This window comes from Lissotriton helveticus, chromosome 7, assembly GCF_964261635.1.
Source record: "Lissotriton helveticus chromosome 7, aLisHel1.1, whole genome shotgun sequence".
Taxonomy (NCBI): domain Eukaryota; kingdom Metazoa; phylum Chordata; class Amphibia; order Caudata; family Salamandridae; genus Lissotriton; species Lissotriton helveticus.
The window spans coordinates 18917172-18935415 of NC_136068.1; the positions used below are offsets into that span (position 1 = coordinate 18917172).

The 18244-nt window shown below is 47.1% G+C and overlaps 1 protein-coding gene across 3 annotated transcripts in view; it reads right to left on the reverse strand.

The window, feature by feature from the left end:
- LOC144767946 (cell adhesion molecule CEACAM8-like) overlaps positions 1–18244 on the reverse strand; it is a 425529-nt gene that overhangs the window by 366700 nt on the left and 40585 nt on the right. For all 3 annotated transcript variants that reach the window (XR_013598389.1, XM_078651293.1, XM_078651292.1), the window contains exon 2: positions 7612–7965. Coding sequence is in view for 2 of the 3 variants with exons in the window: in XM_078651293.1 (XP_078507419.1) it covers positions 7612–7965 (354 nt within the window). In the remaining variant the exon portion in view is untranslated. The remainder of the gene's footprint in view (positions 1–7611; positions 7966–18244) is intronic.

Below are 18244 nucleotides of genomic sequence, written 5' to 3' on the forward strand. Positions count from 1 at the left end.
TATCTAGAAGATCCCCTATTTTCCTAATACCCCTCCCATTCCATATCCTCATCGTTCCATCCCTAAAGATGTCCCCCGGAAGGGTTTCATTATCAATTAACCTGGTGTATCTATTAAATCTGCCTATACCCACTTTTTTCACCACAGCCTTCCAGATCATATAAACAGCTTTTAGTGTTTTAAATCTAGTGTTCTTAAAGAGTCTATAATCAATTGTGTTCAGTAGACCGTCAACCGCGGTCTCCCCCATTATGGTTCTATACACATTTGTGTATTCCCGTCTCCCTCCAATTAAACCTTGAAAGTATTGCAGAGCTGCCGCCCAATAGTACAATTTGCAATCCGGTGCTCCCCAACCCCCTTTCTCCCGTGTAAGTGTCATATGTCTATATGCCCTCCTAGTTTTCCCTTGTGCCCATACTAGTCTATTAAGTATTTTTTCCAGCTTAGTAAACCAAAGTTGTTCAAAAAATAGAGGTATAGCCCTAAACAGATAAAGAAATTTAGGTAACGTAACCATTTTGATTACATTTATGCGTCCCAATAGTGTCAAGTGCAGGTTGTGAATTCTTTCTGTATTGCTTTTTACCTTAGATAATAACGGTTCCATATTTATTTTCACTAACTCCGCCAAGTCTGCCGACACTCTTACTCCTAGGTATACTGCCTCCTTTACCACTCTGGGATCCGCAAAGGGTGTAAATTCATTCAAAATAATCTGGGTTTTCCCTTTATTAATTGAGTATCCTGATAGTCCCCCAAAAACTGCTGCTTCCTGTTCTATTTCCCTCATGGCCCTTCCTGGTTCCGGAGTTATCAGTGCCACATCATCTGCGTATGCAAATACTTTGTACTCTGTCTCCTGTATCACTATTGGCGAGATGTTAATGTTACCTATTAGTCTCCTGAGAAATGGGTCTAGATATAAGGCAAAGAGTAGGGGTGATGCCGGGCAGCCCTGTCGTGTTCCACGTGTGATCTTTACCGTTTTAGTGTATGTCTTATTTATTTTCACCCTCACCTTTGGCTGCAAATACAACACCTGAATAGCACTTATAAACCCTTTGCCTATATCAAACCAGTCCATTATATTCCATAAAAACTGCCAGGAGACCCTGTCAAATGCTTTTTCAGCATCAAGAAATATGGCTGCGACAGGATCTCCTGCTACCTCAGCAGCATCTAGTATAGTAATTAACTGCCTGGTGTGCTGAGTAGTTCCTTTCCCGGGAATAAAACCGTGTTGTGTCTTGCTTACTAGTTTCTCGATAACTCGACTCAATCTTTGTGCTAGAGCTTTGGCGTATATTTTTGCATCTGCATTCAAGAGAGTGATAGGTCTATATGACCCTGGGTCTAGTGGGGGTTTATCCTTTTTCAGTATCACAATAATATTTGCATCATCCCAAGACTGAGGTGCAGATTTTTGCAGCTGTGCCTGTCTAAAAGTCTCCAGCATATTTTCCCCAAGTCTTTCCCAAAATGTTTTATAAAATTCAGCTGGTATTTGATCTGGCCCTGTAGCCTTGCCTCCTGGTAAGTTATTCACTGCCATTTTAATCTCCTGCAATGTTAGCGGTAGATCTAATTTGTCCCTTTCTCCCTTGTCCAGTTTATCATGCGTTATCCCTGTCAAATAATCCCTGCACCCTTCCCCTATATCCTCTGGTTTCTGATCATATAGCTTCTCGTAAAATTCTCTAAATGCCTCCTGAACCTCTTCTAGCTTATTTACCACTATCCCAGCACTATTCCTAATTTCTTTGATTTCCCCTGCAGCCAGGTTCTGTTTGATTCTAATAGCTAAGAGGTGTCCTACTCTCTCACTGTACTCATAGCACTTTTCTTTCTTAGTGAGGTAATTCCCCGCCGCTTTTGCCACGAGTGCTTCTCCCGTTTCTGCTTTCTTGACTTCAATTTCCAGTATAAGTTCCTCTATTTCAGTTATGTGTTGTCCCTGCACTGCACAGCTTAATTGTTCTTCTAAACTATTCAGCTCCTTTACCCATCTGTCCATCCTTGTTCTCTCCATCTTACTCTTTTTTAAGGTATAACTCAGGGTTTCCCCCCTTATTCCGGCCTTAAATGTATCCCATACGATTTTAGCTGAAGCCGAACCCCTGTTAATTTCCCAGAACTGTGTAATCCAGTTATTCATCCTGCTGATATATTCTTCCTCTTTCAGTAATCTTCTCTCGAATGTCCAAGTGCAGGGTTTAATACTCCCCCTATCTACCCTGGGGATGGTTATTACCAGTAAATTATGATCCGAAATCATTCTCGGTATTCGCTCTATCTGGGCCCCGTTTGTTATAACATTAGACACTATGATATAATCTAGTCTAGTGATCATTCTGTGGGGTGCCGAGTAAAAGGTAGCTCCTGACCCGAATGGGTTGCGTTTGGACCACAAATCTGAAAGAGCATTATTCTGCAGCATATTATTTACAGCATTACATATTTTTTTTTTCCTACCTACGTAACTCCCCCCTCCTGCTCCCCCCAAACCATGCAAACCATTTATATTGAAATCGCCGCACATAATTACCGGCTCTATCCAGAGTGCGAGTTCCTGATCTAGCCATTCAAACATTTCCGGGTTGTCATCATTCGGGCCATATACAGATACTATTGTTAAATTCCCAGCAGTAGTTTCCCCCTCAATGATAACCCATCTCCCGTCAGAATCTTCTTTTTTCCTTCTAAGTTTAATAACCCCTCTCCTTGCTAATATAGCCACCCCTTTTGTTCTGGTGTCTTGATTTGTGCTAGCCAACACCACATATCCCAACTGTTCAAGTTTAAACTTTTCTTTCTCCAAAATATGCGTCTCCTGCAAACAAATCACATCCAGTTTTAGCTGTCTAAACAGTGACGCCGCCTTTTGCCTTTTCCCCCCATCGTTTAATCCACATATATTAACTGTTGCAATCCTTAACGCCATTTCATCTTATAAGTCTTTCCTAAAGAAAATTTTACCCACTTGTTCTGTTTTGTTGCAAATCTTATCACATTCCAATCTATTCTTTTGTGTTGTTTCACCGACTTTCCCTGATCCTTTCCCACCCCACACCCCCCCACCCCCTCCCTCCCACAACAGCCCCACCCCCCCCTTCTACAGGCAAATAGGTCAATCCTGACCTATGTGTTGGCTGCTTGCATTGTAGCGTCGCCCTCCCTCTCCCTCCTAGCTGTCCCGAATTTACAGTCCATAGACCTTGATAAGTATTCCATAGTCTTGATCCTTGTTGCTCTTTACTACTTCCCCTTGCGTTGCTCCTTTAGCTCTTCGAGGTACTCCCCTGCTTTTATCTCAGAAAAAAACCACCTTGTGCGCCCACCGCTGATAACCTTAAGTTTCGCCGGGAACATCAAATATGCTTCAGCTCCTTGTTGTTGAAGAGGGGTTATTAACTGTCTTAAGCGCCATCGCCTCTCGACGGTGACATGACAGAAGTCAGGTCTCGCAAAAAATGTGACCCCTTCGGCAGATCTTTTAGAGTCTGGTCTAGCTTTTTCCATCACCTCCTGCCTTGCCAGGAAGTTGCCAAAAAATACCAGCATTGCTCTAGGCATATTTTCTTGGGACCCTCCTTGCCTTTTTTTAATTGCCAATGGAAATCTATGGGCTCTTTGAACCTCGTCTTCCCATCTCCACCTAGCCTCAGGGAAGGCACCCTTTAGAAGCCTGATCACGTACCCCCTTGCGTCCTGCCCTTCCACTCCTTCCTCCAGGCCCAAAAGTCTTACATTGTTCCGTCTCTGACGATTTTCAGAGTCCTCCATTTTCCATTGCAGGTCTTCCATTATTTTTGTCTGATCCCTCTTAAATTTAAGCCACTCAGTTGCCTCGTCCTCCAATCTTCCTGTCCTTTCCTCTACCAATTCCACTCTCCCCTCCACTTCCTCATACTTTTTGTTCATCTTCCTGATGGAGGCCTGTATTTTTTTTGTATCGTGTCTAGCTCTGCGGCTCTCCGCCCTGGCTTCCCCCTGGATTTGTTTTAGCATATTGACTAGTAGGCTCAGGGTGGGTTGCTCTCTTAGATTATCCTCCTCACTCGCCATGTCTCTTTCTTGTGCCCCCAGCGACCCTTGAGGCCCTTGCATCCCCTCTTGAAAAAGGCCTGTAGTGGCAGAATAGTCCCACAGTAGCTTTTTATTCGATTTAGCATTTACATTGCGTTTTGAGGCCGATTTTTTCTTTTTCTGTGTACTTAATGTGTCAGATTCAGTACTTTCCTCTTCCTCCGATGATATCTCAGAGGTCCCTAATTCCTCAGCACTTGATGAGGTTGAGCCTTCATTTACAGAAAAGAATTTGTCCCCTTCTCGTTCTTTATGTGAGTCTATGCTCATCTCACTTCCCCAGTTCGTATTTGGCCTCAGATTGCTGCTTATCTCAGCCTCTACTTGCAGCAGTGCGTCCAACATTGAGGCATTATTATTCATGCCTTCAATCTCCTTTAACGTTAATCCCCCATAACCATTGCCATTACCTTTTGAGCCTGGGATTTTTGTTCCCTCCATGTACCGAGCTGCACCAGGAGCCGCTACAGCAGCCCCCACCTCTTTGGCTGGGTCTGTCTCTCCCAGCGTTCTTTCCTCTTCTGGCCTGGGCATGCACGCTCCTGCGTATTCCACTGGTTGCTCAGCAACCCCAGTACAGCCTTCCGCGTAGGGTGTCTGCCCCGCTGAGCCCGCGCTGTTGCAGCCCGGCGGGACCCCGCCTCGCTCTGCTGCCTTCTCCTCGATCCTTGTGTGTCCTGTATCTCCGGCTGCCTTCTCCTCTGTTTGCCTCTCCAGGGTGGACACGAGTCCCGGCCTAACATCTCCGTCAGGACCGCCGGTCTGAGCCGCCAGGGGTTTCCGTGTGAAAGTCTCTGACAAGGTAGGCTGTCTCAGTGATGTCTCCTTCTCCTTGATCAGCAGGTTAGGGGTTTTGACGTTCTGTTTAGTATCTGCGCGCTCTTTTTCCGCTGCTGACCTTCCTTTCTCCCCATGTAACAAAATGCTTTTTTCCGCGCCACTCTGCGCTTTTAACTCAGCTTTTCTCTCTCGCTCGATCTTCCGCTGCTGTGCTTTCTGTGTGGCACTCAATGCGGGGGTGCTTTTTCTGCCTGACTGTGAAGTCTTCGGGATGGCCCCCAGTCCGTTACCTTCCTTAGAGCGTGCTGACATTGTTGATAACTTCGAGCTTGGGGGTCCTGCCCAGCGTTTCCTCTGTGCCTTTTCCCAGAACCTCAGGAGCAGCCAATACGCTATCCACATATTCCCAATTTACTGCATTCTTGGTCCAGTACTAACGTTAGCAGTCAGCCCCGGAGAGGGAGTGTAATGCGACTATTCCCTACAATGCTCCAGCGGCCATCTTGCCCCCCTCCACTATCTTCCAGTGCCACTTTTAGAGTCTCTGTGAAAATGGCACGCATATATGGGTTCCCCAGAGCAAATGTACAAATCCAGCACACTTCAGTATCATCCACATTAACAATCAAAGCCAACACTCACTGGGTATATCTGAGGCTTCAAGCGTCAGGCGGTGATGTGCTGTGCAGCCGCTTACTGAGCTCCCCACCTCTATGTCCACATCAGCCTTCGCGCGCCTTCCGCCATTACCTGCCGTCCGTTATATAAAATGGCAGGCTGAGGTCATCCCCAGGGCTCCTCTACCTATGTGCGTGCAGCCCACAGCGTGAATTTCCGTGAGCCGGCGCTCACCCGCTGCGCCAGCTCCGACAGTCCGCCCATGCACTCCGCACCTACCGCTCTCCCTCCTGCAGCCTTCGATCACAAAGCACCAGCGCCAGACAGCTCGTACAAAGGCAGCGAGGCCAACGCCGACCTTCACACCTCAGCTGCAATTACACCCAGCGGGTCCGCCTCACCGTGCCGCTCCCCAGCACCGATATTCACCACAGGCTCTTCGCCCAATATCAGCCATGGCTAGAGCTTAGCAACACAGCGTCCTTTGCCGCCTCAGTTGTCATGGACCCCGGGCCGCCATTTCATGAAGGCAGCGCGAGCTAGCACCGGTAAGTATGGACGAAATTTGTGAATTCGCGGTCCGCGAATTCGTGCGAAATTGCAAAAAAAGTCAGCGAATTTTCCCGCGAACTCGCGCATTTTTGTGCCATTTGCACAAATATGTGACCACGTGTGCATGTAACTTTGCCAGCGCGCCAAAAGGCGCCGAGGTCCCTTGAGCGAGCTGGCCATTATAGTGGGGACGGGCGGGAAGACATTTCATACTGCTAGTGTGTGGTGGATGGGGCCAAACGGGCGGGGTTTCTATGCGAGTTCACATGCATCTTGTTAATAAAGGGTCAGAGACGGAGCAGAGCAGCAGATGAGGAGAAAGCAGCCTCCTGGTCACAGGAGCTACACGGGGATGGCGCTCGGGAAACTCCTAGAATCCTTCAGATGTCCAAGATAGCTCTGCTGCGCGTGTTGGTACAAAGCCATTCTGATCCTGCTCAGTGGGTTCAGGCACATGCAGCTGCTGCTGCTGGACAATGTCCCATCTCATACTAAACTGCCCCGTACAGGCATATGCTGGCACTTGTCAGTAGGGTGCAGTGGCATGCGGGTGCTCCACGCCTGGTACATGCGCATACCGGTGCCAGGGGGGACACGTGTTTATTGGTGCCTTGTAGCAAGTTATGACTTTATATTTTGACTGCACCAGACGGTGGTACCACCTACACGGATCAGGAGCATCCAGGCACCAGACTTCATGGTGCAAGAGCATAATGGTGCTGTGCGGTATGGGTATATATGTACTGGGGGCAGGGGGACACTTAGCACAATGTGTGCTCACACCCAGAGGGCTCCCAGGCAATTGAGCACAAATGATTTTCACACTGAGAGGGCTCCACGGGGGCTCACACCCACAATTAGCTTCAACTTGGGCACTTGCTGTAACCCTGAAAGTGCTTCATGTACTTCAGTTTTTGAAAATCCGACCGAACGCGATTTCGCGGATTTTTCAGCAATTTCGCGGACCGGAAAATTGCAGAAAATCCGCAAATTCCACGAACGGAACGGATTTTACGCCCATGCGATGCCTGGAGCGCTTATCTTCCACCGATCTTCACCGCCAGGACATCAACAAGCAGCTCACAGGTAGGGAAGTCACAGCTGCAGCAAATTTTCAATGGATGTCACGTAGAGAGGCAGAATATTTGCAGGATTATGGCCCGATCAGCAGAGCTGCACTAATGTGCGGCCTTCATACCACTTTGTTAATGTGGTAGCACTCCCCTACATTATCGCATTCAGTGCACCTTCTGCAATGAGGTCCTTCTCTCTACAGAACGTACAAGTAGGAGACATTTCTGCGAGTTATATTAGTTTTGAAACATAACATATAAATTAATATTGACCCAATGGACAGACTGCAGTTTCAAAACCTGTAATAGTAAAAGTTTTCTATCAATTCTAAAGGCTACTCAAGATACTCTCAACTTGTGACATTGTAATTATTACACCTGACAGGGGGTCTTAAGAAAAAGAACATGTACGTACAGGAAATGTGGATGCCGTCTGTTTCCCTGAACCCAGCCCAGAAGAAGTACACAGTCTGCTGTAAGAGAGATCTCTGCCACTTACCCTGGACCGTCAACAGCGAGGGGGGATCTGTCATCTGTACCCCATTCATCAGTGCTGTAACCACCACGTAGTTACCGGTGTCACTTGTTCGCAGGTCTGTGATCCGTAAGGAACCATTCGGTAGTACCGACTCCCGGCCAGTGTGCTTGGGACCAGGGGTCTGTTTTCCAGTTGAGGCGAGGTACACGATAATCTGTTGCGTCTTATTAGATTCTGTCCCTTTGAACCAGTTAACTGAGAATATATCTTTAGGTTCCGTGGTAATAAGAGTGGCCGTATCTCCCGCAATGGCAGTGACCTTTTGCACCATGGGCTCCTTCCCCACCGTCTGCTGCACCCAGATACCAAGCCAGGCTGGAAGGGAAGGAGAGAAATCAGATATTTGATGCACAAATCACTAGTCACACATAGTTTCCCTTCTTCAAGCTGTACCACCAAACGCAGGGATAACCCTACACTAACCATAGTATCCCACTTTCAGTCCTGAGAGGTCACTCCAGGAGCACAAGAGACATCAGTGCAGCCCAAGGAACCACAGCTCTACAAAGTGTACAAGGTAACTAAGGAACCTCTACTCCTCCCAGATAGGATGGCTGTGCTCCTGGCACAGTCCCATGCCCAGACAGAAGCAGAGAAGAAAGAAATACGAAGGAAAACACACAGTAGGGACAAGGTTCTGAAATTAAGGTGTGAGATTTAAGTTGCAAGCAAAATGCAACAACAATACTAACTTGCTTTTATTGACAAAATATACATGCAGTAATCAATCATACAATAGTACAGCGATCCGTTAGAACATATGCAAAGGGATGCGGTGTTTCGATGCGGAATCTGAGTATACTGAGTATACACGAAGTTATATCTACAGTCATCGACAACTAAAGCATTGCACAGTGCAATCACAGCATAGGGAAAACAAATGAATAAAGTTGTGCAGCATCGAGCAATGCCCTTTGTATACTGCCAGCAAAATAGCATTTACACTTTACTTAATACTTAGGTAACCAAGTTATGCAATAAATACGTGCTCAGAGGGCCCCCGATATCCTTAGGATGGGAGGAGTAGAGAAGCAACAATAGTATAGCTCGTTCCAGTACACCAGTGCCGAGCGCCAAGACTATCGGCTGACTAGAAGGCACATTTTGACAAATCTCAGTGGGTTCCAGTTTATTCTAAATAAAGTAGCTGTTACCCACCGCCATAAGTTGTTAATTTGCTAGACATGACCAAACCAGGATAAAAAAGTCCCCTCTGTATTTCCACATCTAGAACTGAAGACAATCCTCTCATAGACACCGATTCTTTAGGCTGAGCACACCTGTGGAGGAATGTAAAGGGTATAATGTATGTTCTATTATTAGGGGACAACGAGCTTGTGTGCCTGCAGCAGTAAACCCAGCCTACTTCAGTTCAATGTCCATTGGTCCCTGGATGTACACTTGTCACTGCAGCCTCAAGTTTCTATATGATAAACAAAAATAGTGGTTCTGCTCCTTACCCGACAGAACCACTATTTATGTTTATTTTTAGGACCCAGGTTCTGAGGGTCACTGGGATACCCCATTATAATTAATGCCTCAAGTTTCTAAGCAGGGAAAGTGACTTCTTTTTGAAGCTGGAGCATCATGTCATTGCATGGTCTGGAATAGCATTAGCGCCACATGGTCTTTTTAGATAGCTATATGAGGTGGATGTGCTGAGCCTGAGAGAACATACAACCCAAAATCAGGTGCTGCAAACACCCCGCTCCTATGGTAGTGTAATATCTTCCCACTTACTCCTGCGATTCCTACCCATCTAGGCTAGTTTTATCATTAAAGATCTGGGAGAAATAAACAAATGCTTAAGTAACGGTAGTGCAATATTCAGTGGCATAGGCATTTTCAGTAACCCACTCCTGCTTGGATGGGAGAGTGGAAAAGAAGAACATCTTTCCACCTGGGGCTCTAGTCTGGATGGGAGTACGCCATTATTTTATTTTAATATGGTATCTATATTCCGAGCAACATAAACCATTTAATATGTCACTAAATCTACATACCATTTTATTGGGTAAGCGGGTGTGCACTCATCTGTTACAGACATGATAGAGAAATCTACCTATTAACTCCAATGGACAGAGGCATGAAAGATCACCAAAGTTGATATTCTGTGAGTCTTCAAACCAAACTACCATATCATCCTCTGACAGCAATGTAATTAGCTTGAAGTGTGTGTAGTTTAATGCACAGTGTGAGTGGTGCTATCGAAGGTGACATGCTAGGGACTCCACCGCTATGGCAAATAGAAGGTGGCAATGGACACAATTGTCTGGTGCCACACATTATATTCGAACAGACCACATTATAAAGTATGCATTTAGAACACATGCCATTACAACGCGGTCAGTACAACAACAACGCTGTTACTACGGATAGCATTACAAAGCAAGTCAATTCAATTCAAATCATGAAGCTTTATTCGGTACATACAAGATGACCATAAAAGCACAACACATGTAATAAAAAACAGGTAAAACATTATTACAATTAAGAATTAAAAAACACACATGATACTTAAAAAAACATACTTTCACGTGCCCTAATAGACTGATTTAAAAAAGTAGCAGTAAAAAAACAGATATCAGCAGTTTCCAGATTAAATAACAGACTCATAGACTGATACACTGTACATACACCATGTTTAACAAACAGGGACTTCAAGTAGGCAATCCTAAAATTCATTTACAATTTGCAGATCAATAAAAAGTGAAAGGTGCTTTGTTTGGTGATGCCGTCACACTGGCACGGCCCAGTTGGATGTTTCTTAATACTCGGCTGGGCCACTAAATGATGTGCTACTCCAAACCTCAGTCTTGTTAGCACAAACTTATGGGAAGGTCTTGTCACCAAACTTAAATATCTGGGAAAACCTTCATTGATTTTATATTTACTATAGAACATGACTGTGGACAGGAATGCGTTTGTTGACCCCCGTTTCCCAGCCTGATGTGCCATAAAAGTTGCTTTCAGCTCGGCTTTTGGGATCATAGAAGCGGCACCCGGGTCAGTCAGTACATTTAAACTAAATATTTCTAAGAAACAATCAGCTACATATCTTATCCAAGGGAAATATTACAATATTTATCCAACGATAAACAGTCCTAAATAACTGATCTATTAAACAACTTCTCATCCTGTAGCCAAATTGACCGCCAAATCATAAGTGGCCTCACGGATAAGACATCAGCTAGGTAGTTAATATCAAGTTCCCGGTGTATGAACTCAGTAGGAGCAGAGGTCGGTAGGCATAAAAGCTTTTTTAGGAAGGTATTTTCTTCCACCTGTAGCTTATGGTCATAGGTATGTCCCCATACTCCCGCTCCTTACATAGCAATGGTGACACATATAGCTTGATAGATATGGACCATGTCCTTAGTAAGTCTATCCCCGATTTTTGCCGCAAATCTAAAAACACCATGGGCATTTTTAGCCATTTTATTGCTAATATTCGTGAATTTGTTAGTCCACTTCCAGTCCTTTGAGAAAGTAATGCCAAGGTAACAGAATTTACCTACATCTTGCACCTTATTGCCCTCGATAAAAAAGGCCTTAGAAGCTTTATTTCTGTGTCCATAGACCATGGTATGCGTTTTCCCCTTGTTAATGGACAGTTTCCTATCCCTAATAAAGGTAGAAAAGCTGTCCATCAGACGCTGTAGTCCAATAGGAGTTCTAGAGAGCAGGACAGCGTCATCAGCATACAGTAACACTGGAACAGAAACGCCTTTAATCTTGGGTGCATCTGCGTTTACGGTTTTTAAAATAGTATCTATTTCGTTAATAAACAGTATAAAAAGAAGGGGGGCTAGTACACACCCCTGCCTTATCCCTCGCTTAACACTGAATTTAGGGGTGCATTCACCTTTGGTGCCGTAGCGCACACAGGTTTTTAACTTTCTGTATAACCTGGCAAGAAAGAAGATTATACCCTCCGGCGCTCCAAGATGTAACAATGTTGGCCATAGTATTGAATGGTCCACCATATCAAAGGCACTACTTAGATCGGCGAAGCAAAGATATAATGAGCCCTCCTTTGCTTCAGTATATTTATCAATCAATAGTTCAAGGTTAATACACTGGTCAAGTGTACCCTGTCCCTTCCTAAATCCATACTGGCTGTCTGCCAGAATGCCTTCTTGCTCAGCCCACTCTTCTAATCGAACCAACATGACTCGGCTCATGATCTTAACTGACGAGTCAAGGAGAGAGATTGGGCGATAATTCTTTGCATCTGCCCGACTGCCCTTTTTAAATATTGGGATTATAATGGATTCCCCCCATGTATTTGGCGCCTCTGCACACACAGCGGCATTAAACACTTTGGTCAACACAGGGCTCCACATCTTTGGGGCGGCTTTATATACATCAATCGGCACCCCGTCGGGTCCCTGAGCCTTGCCCCCCTTACTAGCTCCAATACCGGATTCAACCTCTTGAACAGTAATGTCCAGTGAGATAACAGGCCAGTCATAAATGCTACTAGCATCACTGTTAACAGAACCAAAAATCTGAGAAAAATGGGTAACCCAACCCTCACTAGAGACATTAGATGTTAATTCAGGTATAGTATCCTCTTTGAGGAAGGCTGAGTTTACTGTTGCCCAAAACAGGGTGTTATCAGCTAGCTCTGCGGCCTGGTTGAGTGAATCCCAGGCCTGCTGCTGTAATTCTCGCTTTCTCCTTTTCAGAGCATGCTTGTAGTCTGACCTTATTTTGATGATATGGTCTGTGTCCCTAGGCTTTTTTACAAGAGCCTGTTTTAACTTATTTAATAGGCTAGTACAGGCGTGGTCAAACCAGCCCCGACCATTTCTACAATGGGCATTTTTAGGTTTAGTGAACCTAGCATTAATAGATTTATTGATAGAATTAAAAGCAGCTAAAACCCGCTCGTTGTCGGTGCCGTGATCCAATATGATGGTAATATCTGTCAGGCTCTCACCGACAATAGTGTAGTATTTCACTAGCTTTCTCCCCTATCCATCTAAGCCTTACACCATTTGGTCTACAAGGCTCTACGTTAGTAAGTACAGTACCTACTTTGACAGTGCTACTCCCCCATAAGGTACAATATAATTGTGGTCGCTTAAAGAGCTGACCTCTATCCTAGGAGAAGCACAGTGAGAGGTGATGTTAGTTGAAACAATCACGTGGTCTATAACAGAGCTACTCTGCCTGTTTTTAAAAGTAGGGATTGTCTGACCAGATTCGTCTTTAACAAAGTCAAAAATTTCCAGGTCATGACATCCCATGAACTTATTCAATATTTCGCCATAACTGTTATGTCTAAAATGTAAATCATCCACGCCATCATTATTAAGGACCCCACAAACTTTTTGGGTAGACAGTTCACACAAAGGTAGGTTAAAATCACCCACCCAGATAAAATCAAAAACAACATTAAATTCAGTAAAGAAATTATCAATAGCGCTGGCCAAATTGTGGACTACAGTCGACCTGGAATTATCAAACAAATTATTATAATAATGAACCAGTAGTACATTACGTCCCTGGTCCGCAATTAGCCAGAGGATCTGTACATGCGCTCCCACACACCAATACCTTTTCACTGTAATCTGTCGCCTGATGGAGACTAAAATCAGGAGACCCCCCTTGGTTCTCCCCGAGGTAGAACCTTGTGCCAACAAACTGTACGAGACATAACCATCATAATTTACTTCCTCCCTACACCAAGTTTCCTGAAAGCAGAGTATATCATAGCTGTTAATAAAGTCGTTCCAACCCAAAACTTTCCCCTTGGACTTAAGTCCAGGAAGATTCTAACTTACAATTTTAATAACATTGGTGTGCGTTATAGTATGGACAGCTGTGGCTGCTGTTACCATAGCACTAATCCCCGCCATTGCGTTCCCCGTTAATATACTCCCACATCTGTTGATCTCATATCGTTCCCCCGGCTGATTTGCTCCAGATCTAGATGTATGTTATTTAATTCAATCTCTGGGCTTACTGAAATTGCCACTGCAGATAACCCACGCCCCTCGGCAAGTCAGTCGTTAGAATCCAACGAACTTAGGGCTTGGTATCTATTCTGCATGTGACTTTCAAGGCCAGGGTATTGTACAGGTAAATGGGGACTATAGTGTCTACTTTTATCATTATTGGAGGATACGTTAATAAATTGGCTATAAAAGTAGCCTAATGGGCGTACGCAAACACTATTCTCAGCATAGGCTAGTGAAGCTGCCCTTAGCAAGACGGTAGCTACATGTTGGAGATGCTTAAAATTGACTATAACGCAATCGCCCCTATAGGTCTTTCTAGACTGGCCTATCCAATTCGCCCTTCTCGTAGATAGGATTTGGTCAGAAAAATTTATCGGAAAGCCACATTGCTTATTCAGCCACGAAACTGTCTTGTTTTTAAGTGAATTGTGGGTTTCCTGTTGGGGCTGGGTTGAATGACTTTCCAGGGGAGGGGACGTTAGTCAAGACAACCACATATGGGGCACAATCAGGTGGCAGGTTGGTGGAGCGATTATTCCTTCTTTCTCTTACAGTAGGAATACTCTCTCGAGCTACAGTACTCTGCTTATTTGGGCAGATTAATGGAGTCACTCTGCATTGAGACCGTTACCTGTTAGAGGAGTACGGCGGACCTGCTGACCTGTTGCCCAGCGGACCCTTCTCCCTCCATTCTTCCTGTACTCGGCGCTACGACTCGCCGGACCCGCTCCGCGGGTCCCGCAGCGCGTCATCTGCCTGGGGGCTGCATAGAGGAGCTGAGGAGGAGCGCGGGGTCAGGCAAGTGTGCTAGCGGGGTTGCGAGCTAGGCAGGGGACTCCAGCGACCAGGAGCCCCTGCGCGCCCAACCAGGAACACCTGGGCTGCTCTCCCCGCTGGCCACGCCCCCCCGCCTATCACCAAATCAACACACAGTAGCAGCATCTTAAGGAGGGTAGGACCTCCGCTTCGCGGGAGCGACCGGGAGAAGCCCGGGACAAGGGCGGGACCGTCTGTGGCCGTCCGGGGCAGGAGGAGGCAGGGCAGGGCCACCCCATTTCCATCTACCGTACCGGTTTCAATCTGTGGTACCGCATCTCAGCATGTCAACACGCTCTGGTAAGGCCTTGAGGGGTTGCGGGGAGAGTGCCCCCGGGGGTGCTATGTTTGGCTCTATGGACAAATTTCTGACAAGGGTGGCGGCTGTCATAGACAATGAACTTGCCATATCTGAACGGCGCCTTTCACTTGACTTCCCACTTGCTAAAAGTCCATCGCCAGCAATAGTGTTGTCCCCTCTAAATCCTACTTCCCCTGCACCTTTGCTTGGGGATTTACCTGGGGATTCCCTTATTGCACCTCCAATGGGTGGTTTAGAGGGGTTCGATAGCTCACTGGTTGGTGTCCACAGTACGAGCCCATGTGCAGTGCGTGTGGATCCATGCAATGAGCTCTCTTTAGTAGGCTCACCTGGCATACAGTCCCTACACTGCCCTGAGGTTCCTGCTACTGTCCCACAAGCTCTGACCAAAAAGCAACCCATCCAGGAGCCTATCAAAAGGAAGGGGAAAAGGGCAAATTACACTAGAAAGGGTTGCCCATCTAAGACCACTAACCATCCCAGGTACCCGCCCCTGAGGGGTCCTCCCCCCCAGAGCAACGCCGGACCAGTATCTACAGGGCCAGCCATTAGCGCTCCGGCTGTTACTGATACAGTACCACCCATCTTGTTGGCCACACTAACACCTGTTCATGACAACGTGGGTCACTCTATGGAGGCGTTTGAGAAGATGGTCAAGTCTCTTGTGTTGCCACTTATAGACCAGGTCAAGAGGTTGGGGGAAAGGCTTGACTGCTTTGAGCAGGCTACTAGGGACAATTTCTTTGCCCTAAAGACCCTTCTCAAGCACCAGCCAAAGCCCAGTAAGGATAGGACTGATAGGTTAGATGAGTCCAACAGGATAGAGGTCCCAGTGAGACCCCCCCAGGGAGACCAACTGATGCAGCCGCCCAAGCACCCTGCACCTGGGAATACGATCTTGGCTGCTCCAAAGGTCGGTCTTAGACAGGTAAAGCCGAAGGCTCCAACTTGTGTTGCCCACGTGCATGCTACCCTTCCCCCAGCAGCAATATCCCCGGTGGCTACCCAGGCCCCAAGGCAACACAAGAAGGGAGGGACGGGCCCTATTTCGCAACCTGGGGTTGTTATATCTGATGCAACTGGTGGTGTTGCATCAACTCCTAAGGTTGCATCTATTCCCGTCCCACCTACAAATCGGCTCCCTTTGGGTCCTCCTCAGAACAGTAGACGCAAGTGCCCCCCAGTTAACCTCCCCCCTGAGTGCCACCCGTATGTTGTCATCCTTACGAAAGTCCCCCCCATTGGGAGTACCCAGCGGGAAAACCATCAGGCACTAAAGAATAAGGTCATCCACTGGTTGAAAGCCAACAGGCCCTTGCCTGCGGGAGTGGATGGAATTATTCTTGGTGTACGCAGGGTGGGTTGGATTGGACATGGGGAAAAATCGTTTGAAGGGGATTGTGTGGTTGTAAATTTCCAAGATGCTAGGGTTGCCCAATTTATATGCTCCCAAGGCCAACCCACGGCTGGTTCGGGTATCGACATTGTCGATCTAACATTCTTTTATCCACGGTCTATTAGGACCACCCCCTCCATCCACCTTGGACAACCCTCCTTCATTGGCAGCCCAGGGGGCCAATTTTTGATGGAAAACACTGCCCATGGCCTTCTGACCCCGGGAGTTCTTTCTCGGCAGCTATGCCCAGCTCCAGTGATACCAAACTGGGGACCTGGGAGTTGTTGACTCAGTTATGATCCGGGGGAGGATGTTGTGGCCCCAGGCTTTGTCGCTGGGTCAACACCATACCACAGATCCAATGGCTCCTCCTCCCCACTGCAGACTCTGGCTACGGCCGAGTCTGTAGAGGGGAAGGGGGAGACTGGGGTTTCCCACAATTCTCCGCCTGGTCCCCTCGATGTGGGTTCTGCGGACTTGTCACCCCCTTTCGAGGATTGTAGCATTGCAGCTGTAACGGACCCCCAGATTAGGGTTTTCAGCTGGAATGTTGCGGGCCTCGAAAGGAAGTTGGCGTTGCCGGATTGGAGCGAGCGTGTGGGGCAATACTCCATTTGCCTGTTCCAGGAAACCTGGAGTCGGGTGCCCCTTCACAAGGCGGGTTATTCCACCCACTTTTTGCCGGCAGCAGAAAGCGTAACTGGTAGGGGCCGCCCCTCTGGCGGTTTGCTAATCTGGGTAGCCACCGAACTTAATTGTAGGGTGGAGGAGAAGGACACTAACTGCCCTGACCTCCTAAATATTTTGCTTAGAAACCCCCAGGGCAGAGTCATTCTAAACATTTTTAACATCTATGCCCGTGGCACTAAGGGGGGAAGAGAATCCCCAGTTATAGCTTGCTTGGAAGCGCAACTCCGCTCATCTCCATACAGGTTTTGTACACTGTTGGCAGGTGCTCTGAACTGCACTTTCGAGCCTCTCGATCTGGACATCCTAGCAGATCAGGAGGAACTTGATAATGGGTGGGGGATTCCTCCCCTCGAGCTTGGCCCTGTCAAAAAGTGGACAGAAGTGGCCCTCCAGATCAACTCCTTAGTTATGGAGTTTGGGCTTAGAGCTGCCAATGGCAGAACCAGGTCCGACAAAGTAGGGGCGCACACCTATAACAGGCCAGGACACACGTCACGAATTGATTATTTCCTCCTTGACATACACCTGTGGGACATGGTGGAGGACATGGTAGTTTTACCTTCTGTGGAGAGTGATCACAATCTCCTGTCCCTCACCCTCTCCCACAGGTGCGTCAACAGCACCGTGAGTGGTTCTCCGTGTAACCCCGCTCCAGACCTGTCAGTGGTCACGAACTGTGGGCGAAGGATAAAGTGGGCGAAGCTGGCTCTTTCGGAGGAGAAAACCTCTGCGATTAGGCAGCTTCTGGTCTCAGCCCTGGCCAATCTTGACTGCCAAGAGGAAGGGCTGATGGAGGTGACACCTAGGTTTTGTGCCATAATTCAGGCCATTGGCGACCTCTTTGTAGTCCCAGCCCACCCGAGCGGAAGGAAACCCAGCCTACGACCGGGTCAGGGCTGGTACAACCAAAAGTGTAGGGAGGCGAAATCACTTCTTATCGAGGCAGTTAAGTCCAAATTGCCACTTAGGACTAGGGAGGCCAGGAGACACTACACACTCTGCCAGAAAAATGCTAGGATGGAATGGGAGGATAACTTCTGGCAGGACCTCCTGGCTGCCAGCCGAGGGAAAGATGCTAAAGGTTTTTGGGACATGGTGGGCAAAAGGAATCGTCCCGACGATTCCCGGAGGACTTGTGCGATTAACGCCCAGACTTGGCTCTCCCATTTCCAAAATCTTTACTCTCCTGTTGAAGGCCCCCTTAATGATCACTTTAAAATCCCAGCCTTTACTCTAGACCGTGACCTGGATCTGTTTTCCCCCCTAGATGTAACAAAGCAGATCAAAACCTTGGTCCCCTTGAAAGCAGCTGGCCCGGATGGCCTGCCGGGGGACATCCTCCGTGCCTACCCGGAAGAATGGGGGGCTTTAATCTCTGCACTTCTCAATGCAATCATGGGG